At 34.4% G+C, this 18,806-nt stretch overlaps 1 protein-coding gene across 1 annotated transcript in view; it reads right to left on the bottom strand.

The window, feature by feature from the left end:
* RAP1GDS1 (Rap1 GTPase-GDP dissociation stimulator 1) overlaps positions 1 to 18,806 on the bottom strand; it is a 157,864-nt gene that overhangs the window by 119,607 nt on the left and 19,451 nt on the right. The window contains exon 2 of the mRNA XM_065877115.1: positions 2,349 to 2,456. Coding sequence (XP_065733187.1) covers positions 2,349 to 2,456 — 108 coding nt within the window. The remainder of the gene's footprint in view (positions 1 to 2,348; positions 2,457 to 18,806) is intronic.

Genomic DNA, 18,806 nt, shown 5'->3' with positions numbered 1-18,806 from the left:
AGTACACAGTGGATGCTCAATCAATGATAGATATCATTTGTAAGTCAAAGACGGAACATCTGCATGAACCACCTCTTCCTACATCAAATTCTTTTGTGTCAATAGTCTCAGATGTGGGGACAATTATGAATTTTATTACAGATTCTTAAGAAGCCACATTCCTTTTGTTCCCTTCCTAAGGAGTCAATAATTAAATTGGTAGAGTCTGTTGTTTTCATTACCACTTTGTAACTATTTGGCCTTAACATTTTATGATATATAATTTCAAGACCATTTTCAATAAATGGGTCCAACGAATAACTCTGCAATGGGTCTGAAATTTAGTTCAGCAACTATATACACTTGTCAATATTTCCTGAATCTGTTCTTTAAAAAGCTATAAAATTTTGCTTCCTTTTTTCATTTCTCTTCAACAATTTCATCTATCTGTGTACCAGTCTTTCCAGGAGAGGGCTGAGCAAGCCTCCATGTATAACCAAGGATATCACCTCCGTGTCCTTCAGGTCCTGAACAAATGGTCCGTTTAGAAAATACTACTTGTTTTTAACACAGAGAAAAAACTGGGCCATTTAAAACAAAATAAGATATAATAAAACAACGCTTGAAAAAAAATGAACTTGAGATACTCAATTTATACAGACTGATTACAAGACTACGTAAATCTGCCTATACAGGCATGTGTAAAACTCAGGTCATTATGTGGTTCTATCCAAAAGAATATTCTGTGATCATGGAAATAGTTTATACCTGTGATCCCCAATAAGGTAGTCACCAATCAAACATGGCTATTGAAAAGTTAGACTAAAGAACTTAATTTTTAATTAAATTTAATTGTTAAAATTTAAATAGTCACCTGTATCTACTATAATGGAGAATACAGCCTTACACATTCTCTCTTATTCTTCTTTACCACTGTGACCCTTATCCAGATGTTTTTACTGAACTCCTTATTTTAAATCCCTTCTCTGATATCTCTAAGATTAAACAGCTTGACATAATTATAATCTCAAAAGCAAAATATTACTAAAACAGAATTTTAAAAGCTACCTTAAATGTGCTTTTTGATAGAGTACTGCAATCAATTATTTTAAATTTTCTAATCACAGTTTACTAAAACAGAAAAAAGAAAAAGAATGCATACATATCAGAGTGCTTGAAACTGAACTCTAACAATATAGTCTATTCTTCCTCCTGAATTATTTGTCAGCTACATAATTAGTCCCAGGATAAAATAACAGCATAATTAAAAACAAGCACAGCATAAACCACAGCACAGCCAAGGAGAATTACGGAAACAAATGAAAATTATTCTGTATCTGTCTATTCATTGTGATAATACAGAAATTAGTGAATAGAAATGTGATGGATCAAATGTAACAATACAATTTATTAGTCAATGAAGAGTTGTATAATTTTTATCTCTTATTTACCACGCCACCAAAGATCAAGTGTTACCTCAGTTTTACAGGATTTCTGGATGACTGCTGGTGGCTCTTTCCAATTAAACCTAAGCATACACATTATTTTAAAGTAAAATGATTAAAAAGATCTCAGAAAAAAATTTCAAGTGTTTTAAGCTCCCTCTCTCTTTCTCTCTCTCTCTTTCTTTGTTTTCCTTCCTTCCTTCCTTCCTTTCTTCCTTCCTTTCTTTCTTTCTTTTCCTTTCTGTTTCTCATCCCCACATGTAAACACAGTCTTTTTTTAAAGCGTAGTTAGGTATTAAGAAGAAAAACAACTCTGACGCTTATCTGTTAAGAACTGCCTCTCTCTAGGACTAGTATTAATGTCATCACCACCGATCAATTCCACCTTTCTTCTGCCTATCAACTTGGCTTTCAGTATCCTGGGGGAGGCGAGGTAAGTAGGAGGGTGAACATGTAAAACAATCTCAGTATTCAGGGATAGGATTCAAAAGAATTCAAGTTATGTGAATGTAAGTTATGTGCTAAACTATATACCAATTTCTGAATGATTGTTGATTTTTTTGTTTGGCATTTGAGTAAACATAATAAAACTTACTATTTTTTTTTTACATCTTTATTGGAGTATAATTGCTTTACAATGGTGTGTTAGTTTCTGCTTTATAACAAAGTGAATCAGTTATACATATACATATGTTCCCATATCTCTTCCCTCTTGCATCTCCCTCCCTCCCACCCTCCCTATCCCACCCCTGTAGGTGGTCACAAAGCACCAAGCTGATCTCCCTGTGCTATGCAGCTGCTTCCCACTAGCTATCTATTTTACGTTTGGTAGTGTATACATGTCCATGCCACTCTCTCACTTTGTCACAGCTTACCCTTCCCCCTCCCCACATCCTCACAGTATGGAGGTTCCTTAAAACTTACTATTTTGAGCCAAGGCTTGAAGTAGACAATCCAAGCATCCTTCTAAACTATCATCAGTTCTGTCAACAGCTGTTATCTTCAGCTTCTTCAAGGTATCACTAAGATTATCTGTTTAGAGAAAAAAGAGCAATCAGAAACCTCTCTAACCATCATGTTACATGATAAACAGTACCACTAACAGGCATAAGGCTGTTATGGTGAATTAATTTCCACATACATTCCAAAATGGCAATGGACTATACGATTACATATTTTTTAAATAAAATTTTATCCATTTAACTCCTATAAAATATTCATTCTGTATCTGTAAGATACCAAGAATATTCCATAGATAGTCACAGAACATCTTTTCAGCATTCTTGTACCTTATTTAGCTTGTTCAGGAACAAGCCATGGTTAACTGAAAAAAAAAAGGTCTACAAAAAATTACATAGCTTTGCAAATAATACTTTATTACATTTTTGGCTTTCTCTGTTGTATTTTAAATACATAAAATGAAAATGAAGGTTTAGAAAAGTTTCAAAATGATATGACTTAAAATAATAAAGTCTGATGACTATAAAACCTGTTTTAACAATGCCATTTAAAAAACGCTTCAAAGTACTGCTTTAAGCCAAAACATGTACATTTTGGATTTTAAAGCAATGCTCTCCTCCTAAATTATACATGGATTCCTCTAGACCATAGATTGTTAAAAATCTTTTTACACTATTAAAAATTATTTAGGACCCCAAAGAGGTCTTTTTAAAATTTTTTATTCAAGTTTAGCTGATGTATAATGTTATATAAATTATAGGTGTACAATATAGTGATTCACAATTTTTAAAGGTTATGCTCCATTTATAGTTATAAAATATTGGCTATATTCTCTGTGTTGTACAATGTATTCTTGTAGCTTATTTTATACATAATAGTTTGTACTTCTTAATCCCCTACCCCTTTACTTCCCCTCTCCACTTCCCTCTCCCCACTGATAACCACTAGTTTGTTCTCTATATCTGTGAGTCTGTTTCTTTTTTGCTATATTTAATAGTTTGTTGTATTTTTTAGATTTCATATATAAATGATATCATACAGTATTTGTCTTTCTCTGACTCATTTCACTTAGCACAGTACTCTTTAGGTCAGTCCACATTGTTGCAAATGGCAGAATTTCATTCTTATTTTATAGCTGAGTAGTATTCCATTGTATGTGTGTATATATATGCACAGACACCTCCCCCCAACATCTTCTTTATCCATTCATCTGTTGATGGACACTTAGGTTGCTTCCATATCTTAGCTACTGCAAATAATGCTGCTATGAACATTGGGGTGCATGTATCTTTTCGAATTAGTGTTTTGGTATATATACCCAGAGTGGTAGTTCTATTTTTTTGAGAAACCACCATACTGTTTTCCACAGTGTAGCAACAACTTACATTTCCACCAAAAGTATATAAGGGTGCCCTTTTCTCCACATCCTCACCAACATTTGTTATTTGTGTTCTTTTTGATGACAGCCATTCTGTCACTTGTGAGATAATATCTCACTGTGGTTCTAATTTGCATTTCCCTAATGATTAGTGATGTTGAGCATCTTTTCATGTGTCTGTTGGCCATCTGCAGGTCCTCTTTGGAAAAATGTCTGTTCAGGTCTTCTGCCTATTTTTTAATCAAGTTGTTTGTTTTTTGATGTTGAGTTGTATAAGCTGTTTATATATTACGGATATTAGTCCCTTATTGGTCATATAATTTGCAAATATATTTTCCTATTTAGTAGGGTGTGTTTTAATTTCGCTGATGGTTTCCTTTTCTGCATAAAAGCTTTTAAGTTTAATTAGGTCCCATTTGTTTATTTTACTTTTATTTTCTTTACTTTAGGAGATGGATCCAAAAAAATTAATGCTGCAATTTATGTCAAAGAGTGTTCTGCCTATGTTTTCCTCTAGGAAATTTATAATTTCTGGTCTTACATTTAGGTCTCTAATCCATTTTGAGTCTAGTTTTTTATATGGTGTTAGAGAATGTTCTAATTTCATTCTTTTCCATGTAGCTGTCCAGTTTTCCCAGCACCACTTATTGAAGAGACTGTATTTTCTCCATTGCATGGTCTTGCCTCCTTTGCTGTAGATTAACTGACCATAAGTATGGGGGTTTATTTCTGGGCTTTTTATTCTGTTCCATTAGTCTATGTGTCTGTTTTTGTGCCAGTACCATACTGTTTTGATGACTGTAGCTTTGTAATAAAGTCTGAAGTCAGGGAGCATGATTCCTTCAGGTCTGTTCTTCTTTCTCAAGATTGTTTTGGCTATTCAGGGTCTTCTGTGTTTCCATCCAAATTTTTAAATTATTTGGTCTAGTTCTGCAAAAAATGTCACTGGTATTTTGACAGGGATGGAATTGAATCAGCAGACTGCCTTGAGTAGTATGGTCATTTTAACAATAATAATTCTTTCAATCCAAGAACACAGTATATCTTCCATCTGTTTGTGTAATCCTCAATTTCTTTCATCAGTGTCTCATAGTTTTCCAAGTACAGGTTTTTTTTTACCACCTTAAGTAGGTTTATTCCTAGGTATTTTATTCTTTTTGATGCGATGGTAAATGGGATTGTTTCCATAATTTCTCTGATTGTTAGTGTATAGAAATGCAAACAAATTTCTGTATGTTAATTTCATATCCTTCAACTTTACTGAATTCATTGATGAGCTCTAGTAGTTTTCTGATGATGTGTTTAGGATTTTCCACGTATAGTATCATGTACAAAAGAGCTGTTTTCAATTATTTATATTGATATTTAACATACTAAAAATTAAAAATGAGACTTTTAAAGACTTATTTTAGTAATTCATTTAAACCTAACAAATATAAAACTATTATCTGTTAACATAATTATATTTTTAATGAAAAATAATTATATTTCAAAACCAACTTACTGAGAAGAGCGGCATTTTTCTACATTTTCACAAATCTCTGTAATGTCTGCCTTAATAGAAGAAAACTGGATTCTCATATCTGCTTCTGTACTCAATCTTTATAATTTGTTGTTTTGGTTAAGTAGATGAAAAAAATTCAGCCTCACACATATACATAGTTGGAAAACAAGGGAGTATTTTAACAGCCTTTTCAGATAACAGTGGATAGTCTTTGATACTACACCAAAACTTGATTAGTGGTAGTGTTTTAAAGGCTAGTTACCATGTGAAATCTGAAACAATATCACTGAGCTCTGCCAACTGTTACATGAAAATCCACTGCTCTTTTGCATTTTGAGTCTTTCACGCATGCAACATGTTTGTCATCCATACATTGGTCATTTAAAAAATTAGGTCATGGAGTTATGCATATCTTCCAAACACTGACACATTTCATTGTACTATTTCAAAATATCACATTTGTTAATATCTTCACTAATCTTTTTTAAAGACTAAGTACTGGGAAGCTGTCAAGCTTAAGGTGATACAAGTTTTCCAAAATTCTAATTTTCTCTTAAAACCTCTAATTTTATCACCAGCAACAGATACTGTGAGTTGTTTTCCTTAAATGACAAATTAACCTCATTCATGAGAAAATATCTGCCAAATATGAAAAGCCAGTTCGTCTCTCTGTTCTTTCAAATTAAAAAAAAAAAAGTTATTCCATGAAAAAAAGTATCTCAGTCAGCTCACAACTCAAAAGATTGCACAACTGCTTTTCTTAAAAACAACCATCAGATGTTAAGATGCAATGCAAGTGTTTTCTGTGTACTTCCCATTTTATCAAATAGTATATTTTTAAAATGTGTATTAAAAAGTTGAGTTTTAAAAACATTGTTTTTCCTGCTTCATCATGGACATTCTTAAGTAAAACTGGTATTTTTTTTTAACCTCAAGTATACGATGGTAAAGAATACAATAATTACTAGTTATTGTAGTTTGGTGCTACTAGTAGCCTGATTCACACATACTGAAGCCCTAGCAATTTTTTACCCACAGATGCTTTTGCACCACTGTCAGTGCAAATGTCAATACAGTGAAAAACGACAAAAAATGTCTTTTGATGATACCACACAAATAGTTTTGACCTCATGGGCACCCTAACAGGATACCAAGGACTCCTGGGATTGCTGCTCTAGTATTAGAATTTCAGGCATTTTCTTACTTCAAAGTAAGGTGTAAATTTTAATAGACTTTTGTACATTGCCAGCTCATGACAATTCTAAAAATAAAGTGGAATTCCCTATTATAAAATGAGTGGTAATTTATTTTCCAGGTCAAACCAGGAAAAAGTAGACAAAAATTTACATTAAATAATACTAACATACTCTAGTGATGTCTCATACAACTGTGATTAACCTAGTAATCCTAAACCTACTTTATAAAAAATCCCAGGTTATCATTCACAACGAATGTTAATATTTATTTTCCTAAGAGGGCTTAAATATTTTTGAGAAATTGATTTTATTTCCCTAAAGGAAAAGAAAACTATATTCATATATATGTCTTCTATTAACTAAAAAGAAGTTGTAGGGCATCATATCTCAGATATACTTGTTCAATCTTATTACATGGATATAGGGTGATTTTTCTGAAATAAAGTATGAATAATATATCATATCTAAGTTCATACTACTAAAAGTAATAAAAAGTAATTACCACAACACTGAGGAAAAAAGACACAATGTTAGTCAAATGATAATAATACATCAAAACTATGAGTCAACAAGTAATAAAAGTAGTTAAGACGTACTTAGTACTACCTATATTGGCATCTGGATCTGTTTTACTTGTTTCCTTTCCTTCATTCCATCCCCAGTGCTCCTTGTTTGACATCCTTTTCTTATCAAGTTTCAGCCTAACTGTCACAACCCCAGAGACCATCGTTCTTCTAAGTCTTCTCTTCCCCAACCCTCCAGGGTTATTCTCTATCACTGCATCCATCCTTCACAGCACTATTCACAGTGTGCAGTTATATATTCTTTTGTTTAATTGGTAATATATACTCCCCCTCTATATTGTATGGGGCGCATTGTTAACTATAGTCATTGCACTATACCTATTACTTGGCACAAAAAGGTAGCCAGCAAATATTTATTAAATTAACTAAGTGAATAAGGGACTGAATTCCTTACTTGCAGAAAGCTCTCTAGTTACCATCCTTTATACCACACATTTATAAGCCAAAGTATACCAATAGGGAAGGGAAGGGAAACGTTACCTGCTATGCACCTACACTATGCACTCCATATTATTAGAAATAGAAATACAGGAACTTATATTTTAATATAGGAAGATATCAGTGAAGACAATTTAAGTACTTAAGAAAATATATAACTAAAAAAATACATAGACCATTCCATTTTTAAAAGACTTCTACTCAGTAAAAAAATCATTCAGTCTCTCCATAGAAATAATTATATGCCTACTAATGATGTGGGATCTTTTTAGAAAAAGTTCATTAACTTCTTCATCCAGAGACAACCAACGCTGTCAACAGAATTATTACAAATTTAATGTATTTTTTAAGCATTTAAAATGAACAGGTTAGTACTTAAAAAACTCTTGCTGTGAATCTGTTTATAGTGTCAGAATGTTGATATCTTGATTGGAATAGTGATTACGTAAGTATGTACATTTGTCAAAGCTCATCAAACTGTACATTTAAAATCTGTGTATTTTAGTCTGTGTGAATTATACCTCTTTAAAAGAGCATACTGGAAAATAAAATGACTGGGGCAGTAACCCCTTTCCCACTGGTCTCAAGCTTCCTTACAGGGAATTTTTACTACAGCGACACTTCTTCTGGCTCCTCACTTGGCAACTGCCACCTCCATTCTCCAGGAGAGGAATGATTTATCTGATTAAAAAGTTGAGAGAGAAGAACTGGATATGCATGGCTCAGCCCCTTCTGGGCTCCTGAGTTTTTAGTAGAAGGGGCAAGAATTCTCTGTTCCTCTCCATCTTTGGCTGTCCAGGGGCACCAGTGACAAGGTTATTAGTAAATACATTTAATTCAGCCCTGAAGTATTAGCCATTCCTTTGTGACTATACAAATAAGCTCTGTCCTTCATTCTAGACTTTATCAATTTTAAAGCAGTTATTCTGAATTCCAACAGAGAACTCATCTGCTTATATCGCCAGTGATTCTGAACTTGGGTAGGGAACAGGGGTATTATTTTTGGACTCCTTCAAAGCATGACAGTACATCTCAGTAGTGAATCCTTACCATCCAAATTTTTTGTGTGTGTAAATCCAGATTTCCGTACTTTATATTTACTTATGATTTAAGACACTGTAATTATTCTAATAGAAAATTTCTCAGCTTCTGGCTGGTGAGGAGGGTAGGGGAAGTAAGTAGAGAATGATAATTTTCATGGGAAGTTCTAGTACTAAGAAGTATTAACAACTAAAATAAAAATTTTTGCCTTAAAATAATAATCTCTTCCTTATATTACAGCATATGGTCTAGCTTGTCTTGTAAAGAAATTATGACATCTTCAAAGAGTTAAAGCAGGGACTTCCCTGGTGGTGCAGTAGTTGAGAACCCGCCTGGTAATGCAGGGAACACAGGTTCGATCCCTGGTCCAAGAAGATCCCACATGCTGCGGAGCAACTAAGCCCGTGGGGCCACAACTACTGAGCCTGTACCTCTAGAGCCCAGGAGCCACAACTACTGAGCCCGCATGCCACAGCTACTGAAGCCCGCATGCCTAGAGCCTGTGCTCCGCAACAAGAGAAGCCACTGCAATGAGCAGCCCGCGCACCACGACGAAGAGTAGCCCCCGCTCGCCGCAACTAGAGAAAGTCGTTCGCAGCAACAAAGACCCAACGCAGCCAAAAATAAAATAAATTATAATTAATCAATTAATTAAAAAGAAGGAGTTAAAGCAAATTTGACTTCTGTCCTTAATTCTCTGTCTCCTACTTCTTAACCACTTAATCACTCTTAAAACCTAACCAAATTGTCTAAAACTCTATCAAAATTAGTCTGGCAAAAGTCTTAAATGATATCTCGACAAACACAATGGACTTTTCTCAATTCTATTATTTGACATCTTACTTCAAAACATCAGTCTCTAAATATTTGTTCTTGGTCTTCTTCTCTATCTGTCCCTTTAATGTTAGTATGACCGCAGTTTTGCCCAGAGTCCTCTTCTCTCTCTGGACAATATATACATGTTCACCAGAGAATTAGAATGGTATGCTGATCATCAACAAAAAAACCAAATAACCCAATCAAAAAATGGGCAGAAGACCTAAATAGACATTTCTCCAAAGAAGACATACAGATAACCAACAGGCACATGAAAAGATGCTTAACGATGCTAATTATTAGAGAAATGCAAGTCAAAATACAATGAGGTATCACTTCACACTGGTCAGAATGGCCATCATCAAAAAGCCTACAAATAATCAACAAGGTCCTACTGTATAGCACAGGGAACTATGTTCAATATCCTGTGATAAACCATAATGGAAAAGAATATAAAAGAGAATGTATATATATGTATAACTGAATCACTCTGCTGTACAGCAGCCATGAACACAACATTGTAAATCAATTACATTTCGATTTAAAAAAAAGAATAGGGTATTCATTGACTATTAGGAATAGAAGAGATCTGTGATCTTCTGGATCAACTTCCTCCTTTTATAGGGACCTAGAGAGATTTATATTCCAAGGTCACTCAGCAAGTATGCAGAATTGCTGTCGCAGGTCTCATTTTCACTCTTTTACTACTTAAATGATCGTAGGCAAGTTAATACTTAAACACATGATAGTACGTATAGATAGGGTAGCTTATGAACTGCAGAATGTGTAATGAGAATTTAATGATTTAAAATACTGAGTCCTATGTAATTGAAAATGTACATAAGTCCCACGTGGCCAAAAAACCCTAGCATTTTAAAGAGCTAATTAAAATGAAAATGTGAAAAAAAAAAGTCTACAAATAATAAATGCTGGAAAGGGTGTGGAGAAAAGGGAACCCTCCTACACTGTTGGTGGGAACGTAAATTGGTGCAGGCACCATGGAGAACAGTATGGAGGTTCCTTAGAAAACTAAGAGTTACTACATGATCCAGCACATGTATCTTTTTGAATTAGAGCTTTCATCTTTTCCAGATATATGCCCAGGAGTGGGATTGCTGGATCATGTGGTTATGACCTATATGGGAATGCAAAAAAGAGTGGATATATATTTATATGTATAACTGATTCACTTTGCCATACAGCAGAAACTAACACAACAACATTGTAAATCAACTATACTCCAATAAAAATTAATTTAAAAAAAGATACACGCACCTCAATGTTCATAGCAGCACTATTTACAATAGCCAAGACATGGAAGCAACCTCAATATTCATCAACAGATGAATGGATAAAGACGATGAGGCACATATATATACAATTTAATATTACTCAGCCATAAAAAAGAATTAACTAATGCCATTTGCAGCAACATGGATGAACCTAGAGATTATCATACTAAGTAAAGTCAGAGAAAGACAAATATTATACGATATCACTTATATGTGGAATCTAAAAAAGTAGTACAAATGAACTTATTTATAAAACAGTAACAAACTCACAGACAGAGAAAACAAACATGGTTACCAAAGGGCAAGCGGGGGAGGGGGATACATTGGAAGTATGGAATTAATTAACAGATGCACACTACCACATATAAAATAGATAAACAATAAGGATTTATTGTACAGCACAGGAAACTATATTCAATATCTTGTAATAAAATATAATGGGAAGGAATAAAGAGAATATAGATATATATATGTATAGCATAATCACTTTGTTGTACACCTGAAACTAACACTGTATTATAAGTCAACTATACTTCAATTAAAAATATTAATTTAAAAAATAAAATAAATACATAGAATGTTATGCTGCCTCTCCTTCTATCCTTCCTTCCTTTATCCAGCTGGACAGATAACTTCCTTTATCTATCCAGCTATCTACCTATCAATGTAAAGAACTGCCACTTTTTAGGCCTTGTTACATTTGGATAAAATATGACTGCAACTTCTGATAACCCTGATCAGCAAGCTAGCTCTCAATCCAAGTGTCTCCTCTTAGAAGCCTTTGTTAAAGATATTAAGACATAAAGATATGAAGACAGCTATACTTTCCTGCTGGAACCTTGTCCAGACTTTTCTCTTCCAATCCTGCATACCATTAGGCACCAGAGGTTCTTTATGCTCCAATTTCTCTATTCTATTAGCTAGAAACTCAATGTGCTGGTCTTTAAGTGTGTACTGCAATGGAAGAGTTTCAAATTTTACAGCTATCAGTTCCTCTCTTTTCTTAATATCAATCTAAGAAAAACTGACGAGAAAAGTGGGGTTATTTTTATATTTAAATAACTTGACTACAGAAGTGCCTAAGATAATCACCATCATCAAAGAATATACTGTCCCAAAGAGCCAGTCTCAAAATGAGACAGTATCATATTAGGCTAGTAAGTCCTGAAATTCTTTTCTTTTTTTAAAAGAGAAAAACCACCACTGTTTATTTCTAATATAATAATATAAAGTCAAACACAGTGTGCATTGTACAACCTTTGCTTTATAGTTAGCCTAAGGGGTGGGGTTGATGGTCAGAATGGTTAATGGTAGGAAAGACATATCATTCATTTTTAACAAATTTGTATTTTCCAAATAGTATTCCCTAATTAGATACCTGAATGCTGATAGCATTATTTTATATGTAAGGATATCGACATTCAGTCACAAAGTAGATCAAAAAGGAAATTATTTTAGGTCCCAGAATAATTCAGTTTTTAGTCTTATTTTCATTCATTTTTTTTCCTTCTGAATCTCATTAGTCGAAACTTGAATTTTTTTTTAATTTAAGTATAGTTGATTTACAATGTTTCAGGTGTATAGTAAAGTGATTCAGATATATATAGATACATATATATATTTTCAGATTCTTTTCCATTATAGGTTATTACAAGATACTGAATATAGTTCCCTGTGCTATAAGTAGGTCTAATTGTTTATTTTATATATAGTAGTATGTATCTGTTAATCCCAAATCCCTAATTTATCCCTCTCCCCTTTTTCCCCTTAGTAACCATAAGTTTTTCTACGTCTGTGAGTCTATTCCTGTTTTGTAAATAAGTTCCTTTGTATCATTTTTTAGATTCCACATATAAAACTGAAGTTCTTTATGCTATTCATGGTAGCATAATTTTAAGAGTTTATCTTCTTCAACGATATTATCTAGAAATAGTACCTTTAGTTTCAAGGTCACTGGATCTAAAAATATAGTGTATATTTTCAAATGTTCATTCTATCGTCTTACTATATAGTAAGTGGATGGATGGATGGACAGACTGACCGACTGATAGAGAGGTGTTTATCTCTCTGGACAACTATATCACTGTTGATAATACCCATTAGGAGACAGATTTATCCCCCTTCAAATGCCACTCAATACTTTCTAATTATACAGCGTCTTAGTAATAGCAACACTCTTAAAAAAGAGATTATTTCTTACAATTGAAGAGAATTAATCTTCATGTACATGTATAGTAGCAAAGCTTTACTATCATCATTATTACACACACCAAATGAAAATAAAAATTATTTTTATACTAACATGCTTTTCAAGCACCTAGAATGTAGTCAATGCATGACTGGAAGAATTTCAAATTCATCTCCAAATGAATGGCATTAAGTCAGTTTGGGGCACCTGGCTTAGGGAGCTGGAAATAATAACAGTCTCTCCTGAATATTATATTTCACTTATCAAAAGGGTTTAGTATTTGACAAAGTGAAACTATTTTAAAAGTTTGCCTGCTAAAGAAAGAAATGATTGTTTTTTACTAGTATGACGATGGAAAGTACTGTATTTAAAAATTATAGTATTTTCAGCTTCCGTATATTGTAACTCAGTTTCTATCTTACTTTTTTGCTTAATATATCTTTACAGAGTTTAGTCCCGAGCCAGGCCTAAAACCCAGAACTCTTTTAAAAATTAGTCTATTGCAGACTTCCCAGGTGGCGCAGTGGTTAAAAATCCACCTGCCAATGCAGGGGACACGAGCTCAAGCCCTGGTCTGGGAAGATCCCACATGACACAGAGCACCTAAGCCCGTGAGCCACAACTACTTAGCCTGCACTCTAGAGCCCGTGAGCCACAACTACTGAGCCCACGTGCCACAACTACTGAAGCCACACGCCTAGAGCCTGTGCTCTGCAACAAGAGAAGGCACCGCAGTGAGAAGCCCGCGCACTGCAACAAAGAGTAGCCCCCGGGCTTCCCTGGTGGCGCAGTGGTTGAGAGTCCACCTGCCGATGCAGGGGACACGGGTTCGTGCCCCGGTCCGGGAAGATCCCACATGCCGTGGAGCGGCTGGGCCCGTGAGCCATGGCCGCTGAGCCTGCACGTCCAGAGCCTGTGCTCTGCAACGGGAGAGGCCACAACAGTGAGAGGCCCGCATATCGCAAAAAAAAAAAAAAAAAAAGTAGCCCCTGCTCGCCGCAGCTAAAGAAAGCCCGCGTGCAGCAATGAAGACCCAAAGCAGCCAAAAATAAATAAATAAATAAAACAGATTTATTTAAAAACATAGTCTATTGCGTCTTCCATTAAATTATGCTACATGTGAGGAAAAAACAAACTTTAAAAATATATTTGTTTCATTCTTTTTTTTAATCCATTTCTGCTAGTTGAGAACTCAAAGACCAACACAGGATATAAGTCCCCTCTGATTATTATTCCTCCCCCTTTACAAATAAATCTTACATTCTCCAATTTTCTTATTAACACTAAAATGAGTAAACGAAGATTGTTTCTGAGTCTTACGGAACCTGGGTCCAACTTACCAATTTCTATTCACCCAGGCTAGAAACCTCAGAAACATGTTCTTTCCAGAGCATATCACTGTTCTTTCAAAAGTATTCAGTGATGAATAATTGCCTAAAGTCCAGAATACCTTACGTCAAAACCAACTAACATTATGCCCTCATCTCATTACTTTCTCACACAACATATGTGTCAGTCCCACTAGATTACTGGCTTTTTTCCAGGCATATGACCATTTTTACAACTGTGCTTATTAAATTCTTCCTGTCTAAAATGCCTTTCTGTGCATTCTCTATCTATAGAATAACTACTTACTCTGCAAAGTCAGCTAATATTCGATTCTGATGTGAAATCTTCTGTATTCTTGCAGTCAGACCAACTCCTTTCTTTTCTAGGCTCCCATATCTTGTTCTTAACCTCAACGATGGCACGGATTTCACTGTTTTCTATATTGCCACTGTTTCACCACAATAAGCAACTCATGGACAAAAAAGGCACCATATTTTAATGATTAATAGCCTCTGGAGTCAGTCCATCTGGGTTCAAATCTTGGTTCCACCACTTAAACTGCATAAACTACACAAGCTTATTTTCTTTGTCTTCTCATATATAAAATGTGGATAACAATAATAAGTACCTCATCAGGTTGTGGTGAGGATCAAATGAGGTTATACATAATGCTCTTAGAACAGGCTATATAGCATGCATTAAGCAATCAAGCACTGTTGATGATTGTTGATATAATAATTATTAATAACTGTCATAGTTGTACTGCTCATTACACCCACCATGCTGTCTTGAACACAGTAAGCATTCAGTGAACAACTGCTGAACAGAATTTAATGGCACTCACCAGCTATGTCTACTTTTTTTTTTTTTTTGCGGTACGCGGGCCTCTCACTGTTGTGGCCTCTCCCATTGCGGAGCACAGGCTCCGGACGCGCAGGCTCAGCGGCCATGGCTCATGGACCCAGCTGCTCTGCGGCATGTCGGATCCTCCCGGACTGGGGCACGAACCCACGTCCCCTGCATGGGCAGGCGGACTCCCAACCACTGCGCCACCAGGGAAGCTCTTTTTTTTTTTTTTTTTTTTTTAATAAATTTATTTTATTTATTTTTGGCTGTGTTGGATCTTCATTGCTGTGGGCGGGCTTTCTCTACTTGCGGCGAGCGGGGGCTACTCTTAGTTGTGGTGTGTGGACTTCTCACTGTGGTGGCTTCTCTTGTTGCAGAGCATGGGCTCTAGGCACACGGGCTCAGTAGTTGTGGCTCACGGGCTCTAGAGCGCAGGTTCGGTAGTTGTGGCGCACGGGCTTAGTTGCTCCATGGCATGTGGGATCTTCCCGGACCAGGGCTCGAACCTGTGTCCCCTGCATTGGCAGGCAGATTCTTAACCACTGCGCCAGCAGGGAAGTCCCAGTTGTGTCTATTTTTAATTTGCTTTTTCAATGTTATTTAACATTTTATACATGCACACAAAGCTTAATTAAAATGCATAAATGTGATAACATCTTCTTTTTTGTCTGGTCTTCCCTGTCCCCATATCAACCTCTCCATTTACATGTCAATAACCTACGTTTTTTAAGCGTTCATGTTTTTTTACATCCTCACATAATCATGTATAAAAATATACAGTAAGTTTGGGAAACCGTTAACTAAAATGGGATTATATTATACACTTTTTTGTATCTTGATTTTCTCACTCAATAACTCTTATAAATTACTCCAAGTCAATCTGTATAGTTCTAACTCATGTTTTTAAATAACTACCATAGTTTGTAGTACAGATACACCACAATTTATTCAATCATTCCTGTACACATACATTTTCACTTTCTTTTGCTAAAAGTGTTTCATTTTGGTCATTGGTACCCCTAGTGCAATAAGCATCATTATACATGTACAAAGTACTTTTAGTTTTATGGGATAGGCTCCCAGGATGGAATTGCTGATATTGTAATTTTAATAGATGCTGCCAACAGCTGCCTGAAAAGGATGAAAGATTTCACTTTTCTTCCAGATGTGTGGAAAGTATTCTCTTTCCAATAACCTGGCTATCAATAAATATTGATATCTATTTCTTGATGGTCTGATGGGTTTAGAGTTGATATGTAATTGTTATTTTAATCTGCATTTCTTTAACCACTATAAATGTCAGCATCTTTTCATATTTGTTGGCCACTGGATTTGCTTTCCTGTAAAGTGTTTATTCACATCCTTTGCCTAGTGTTCAAATAGGTTTGTCAGTCTTGTTGTTATTGTACAGTATAGACATTAACCTTTTGTCTGTCATCCATTTAACTTTTTTCTCTAAATCTATTACTAATCCACTAAAATTGTTTATGTATTTTTTCCTAATTTTCTTTTATAGCATCTGGATTTCCACCTGTGGTTAAGAAAGTCTCTTGGGCTCCCAGCAAATGCCTCAATTTTCTTACACTATTATGATTCTTTTCGTTTTTATTTAAGTATTCGATTCACAGGAATTCATTTTTACATATGGCCTAAGATTAGGGTGTACTTTTATTTTCTTGTGTCAGGAGTAGTTTTAATACTCCATCCTTTTCTCATAGAATTAAACTACCACCTTTGTCTCTTCATACAGAAATGTATTTTCTAAAGTTTCTTTTCTTTCCAGTGACCTTTTGTCTATTCTTATACCAACACTATATCTAAGTAATTACACTGGCTGTATCTAATATTCTGATACCTGGTAAGGCCAGTCCTGCCACTATGTTCTTTTTCAGCTACCTTGACTACTCAGATTTCCTTCTTCCATAAGAGGTTTAACATCATTTCATCTAATCATTCCACAGCGAATGAATGAATGGATGAATAAAAACCCTCCTGAGATTATAACTGGAATTATATTAAATTTATATTTTAATTGTGGGATAATTTGCATTCTCACACTATGAAGTCTTCCCTTCCACTAAATGTATGTATTTCGTTTTATTCTGATCTTGTTTTGGGTCTCTCAGTAAAATGTACTATTTTTATATAGATCCTGTAATTTATTATTAAATTTGTTTCAACATATTTAAAAATTCTGTCATTAGTGAGAACTGAATAATTTTTCCCATTACCATGTGTAGGTGTTTATGCCTAGAACAGAAAAGAGTTACTTTGTATAATTATTTCATAATCAGCCAAATTCTCTTATTAATATGAGGTTATTAAAAAGTGGGACTTTTTAGTTTCCTGAGTTTTCTGTATATAAAATTATGATTAGTAAAAAACAGATCGTGTTATCCCTTCTTTTCTAATGTTTATACCCATTCCCAAGAAAGACAGGATCAAATGAGAAAATAGTTCTAAACTCAATTAATTCATGGCCAAGTTAATCATTTTAGGTTAAAATTCAACACAGAAAACCTTCTCTTCTGCCCTTAATACCGTTGCATCCTCCATGACTCTCTGAAGGTGGGTAGATATACTCATATAAACACACATACACACCTAACAAAACAGGGACTTATTTCTTGGCAAGCAAAAAAAGGTGAAGTAGAAAAGTTCATGATTCAGTCACTACTTCTGCTACTATAGATTTCTGGGGTCAAAATATCAACTCAGCAGGGGGCGGGGGGAACACCTGAGAACTTAGGAAAAGATTTAAAATTTAATCATTTACTATTATCTTCATAATTATTGTTTAGTCACAGAATAAAGAATTTGAAACTTAAAGTGAATATAAAGCTAATGTAAATAGGCCATTTTCTTTAAATCCGTTTCCAAGATTAAGTTCCACAGAAGCATTCTAAGAGGAATCTACCTAAATACTAAATGTTTAGTGAACACTAAACTTGACTTGGAAAAGAGATACCAGAGTAAAACTGTAACAGTTCAAAATGTATGTGTGCAATATTTATTTTCAACAGCAATTCAGGCAATACGTGGAGAATTAGAAATATCTGTAATATTTAGAGAGAAACAAATGAAGACACAGAAACTGTTTTACTTAATGAAAGAACTCTGAAACAAATTTCATAAATATTAAACTCCTAATTTCTACCTTAATTCATTTATTACTTTAACATGTAGTCATACGTCTTCATACATGTGGGTTCTCTCCCAATACACTTCTCCAGGTTGCAAAGACATCATAACTTTGTGCCCATTTGCCAGTTATCCACACATCTATCTACTGGATACGCTTCTTTCACTCCACAAGATGATTATAATTGCACATCTCACATTACTTCCTCCCTCACTTGAGACAAGATTACTAACTTAAGATTTCATAAAAATATAAGGCCTTAGATGAATTTAATCAATCTCTTCTATATGTCAACGGTTTGAACTATATAAGTAGATGAATTCCAAAATTTAACTTCATAATCAAGTTCACAAATCTAACTAAGAAATCATTTTTATATACTATTGTACAGTTCTATTTCTTCTGTATTTTTCATTTTGCTAGTTTTATAGTCCTAGGTTCATAGAACTCTTTTAGTTTATTTCTACTATTTCTACTATTTGATGGGACATTCTTGTACAACAGGAGATTCTTCTAGGATACTCACACTGCTCTCCTATAGTAGAAACTTAATAAATCCTGAAAACCTACTTTACTGAGTTATTTGTACCTGCATTTCTTATTACAGATTATGGCATAAATTGCCATGATTAAGAAATATTTTTATGTTACACTAAAAGATGTTACTC

This window comes from Phocoena phocoena, chromosome 5, assembly GCF_963924675.1.
Source record: "Phocoena phocoena chromosome 5, mPhoPho1.1, whole genome shotgun sequence".
In the NCBI taxonomy this organism is placed as follows: Eukaryota; Metazoa; Chordata; class Mammalia; order Artiodactyla; family Phocoenidae; genus Phocoena; species Phocoena phocoena.
Note: the sequence above shows the minus strand (reverse complement) of the source record. Positions and strands in the feature narration are given on the sequence as shown.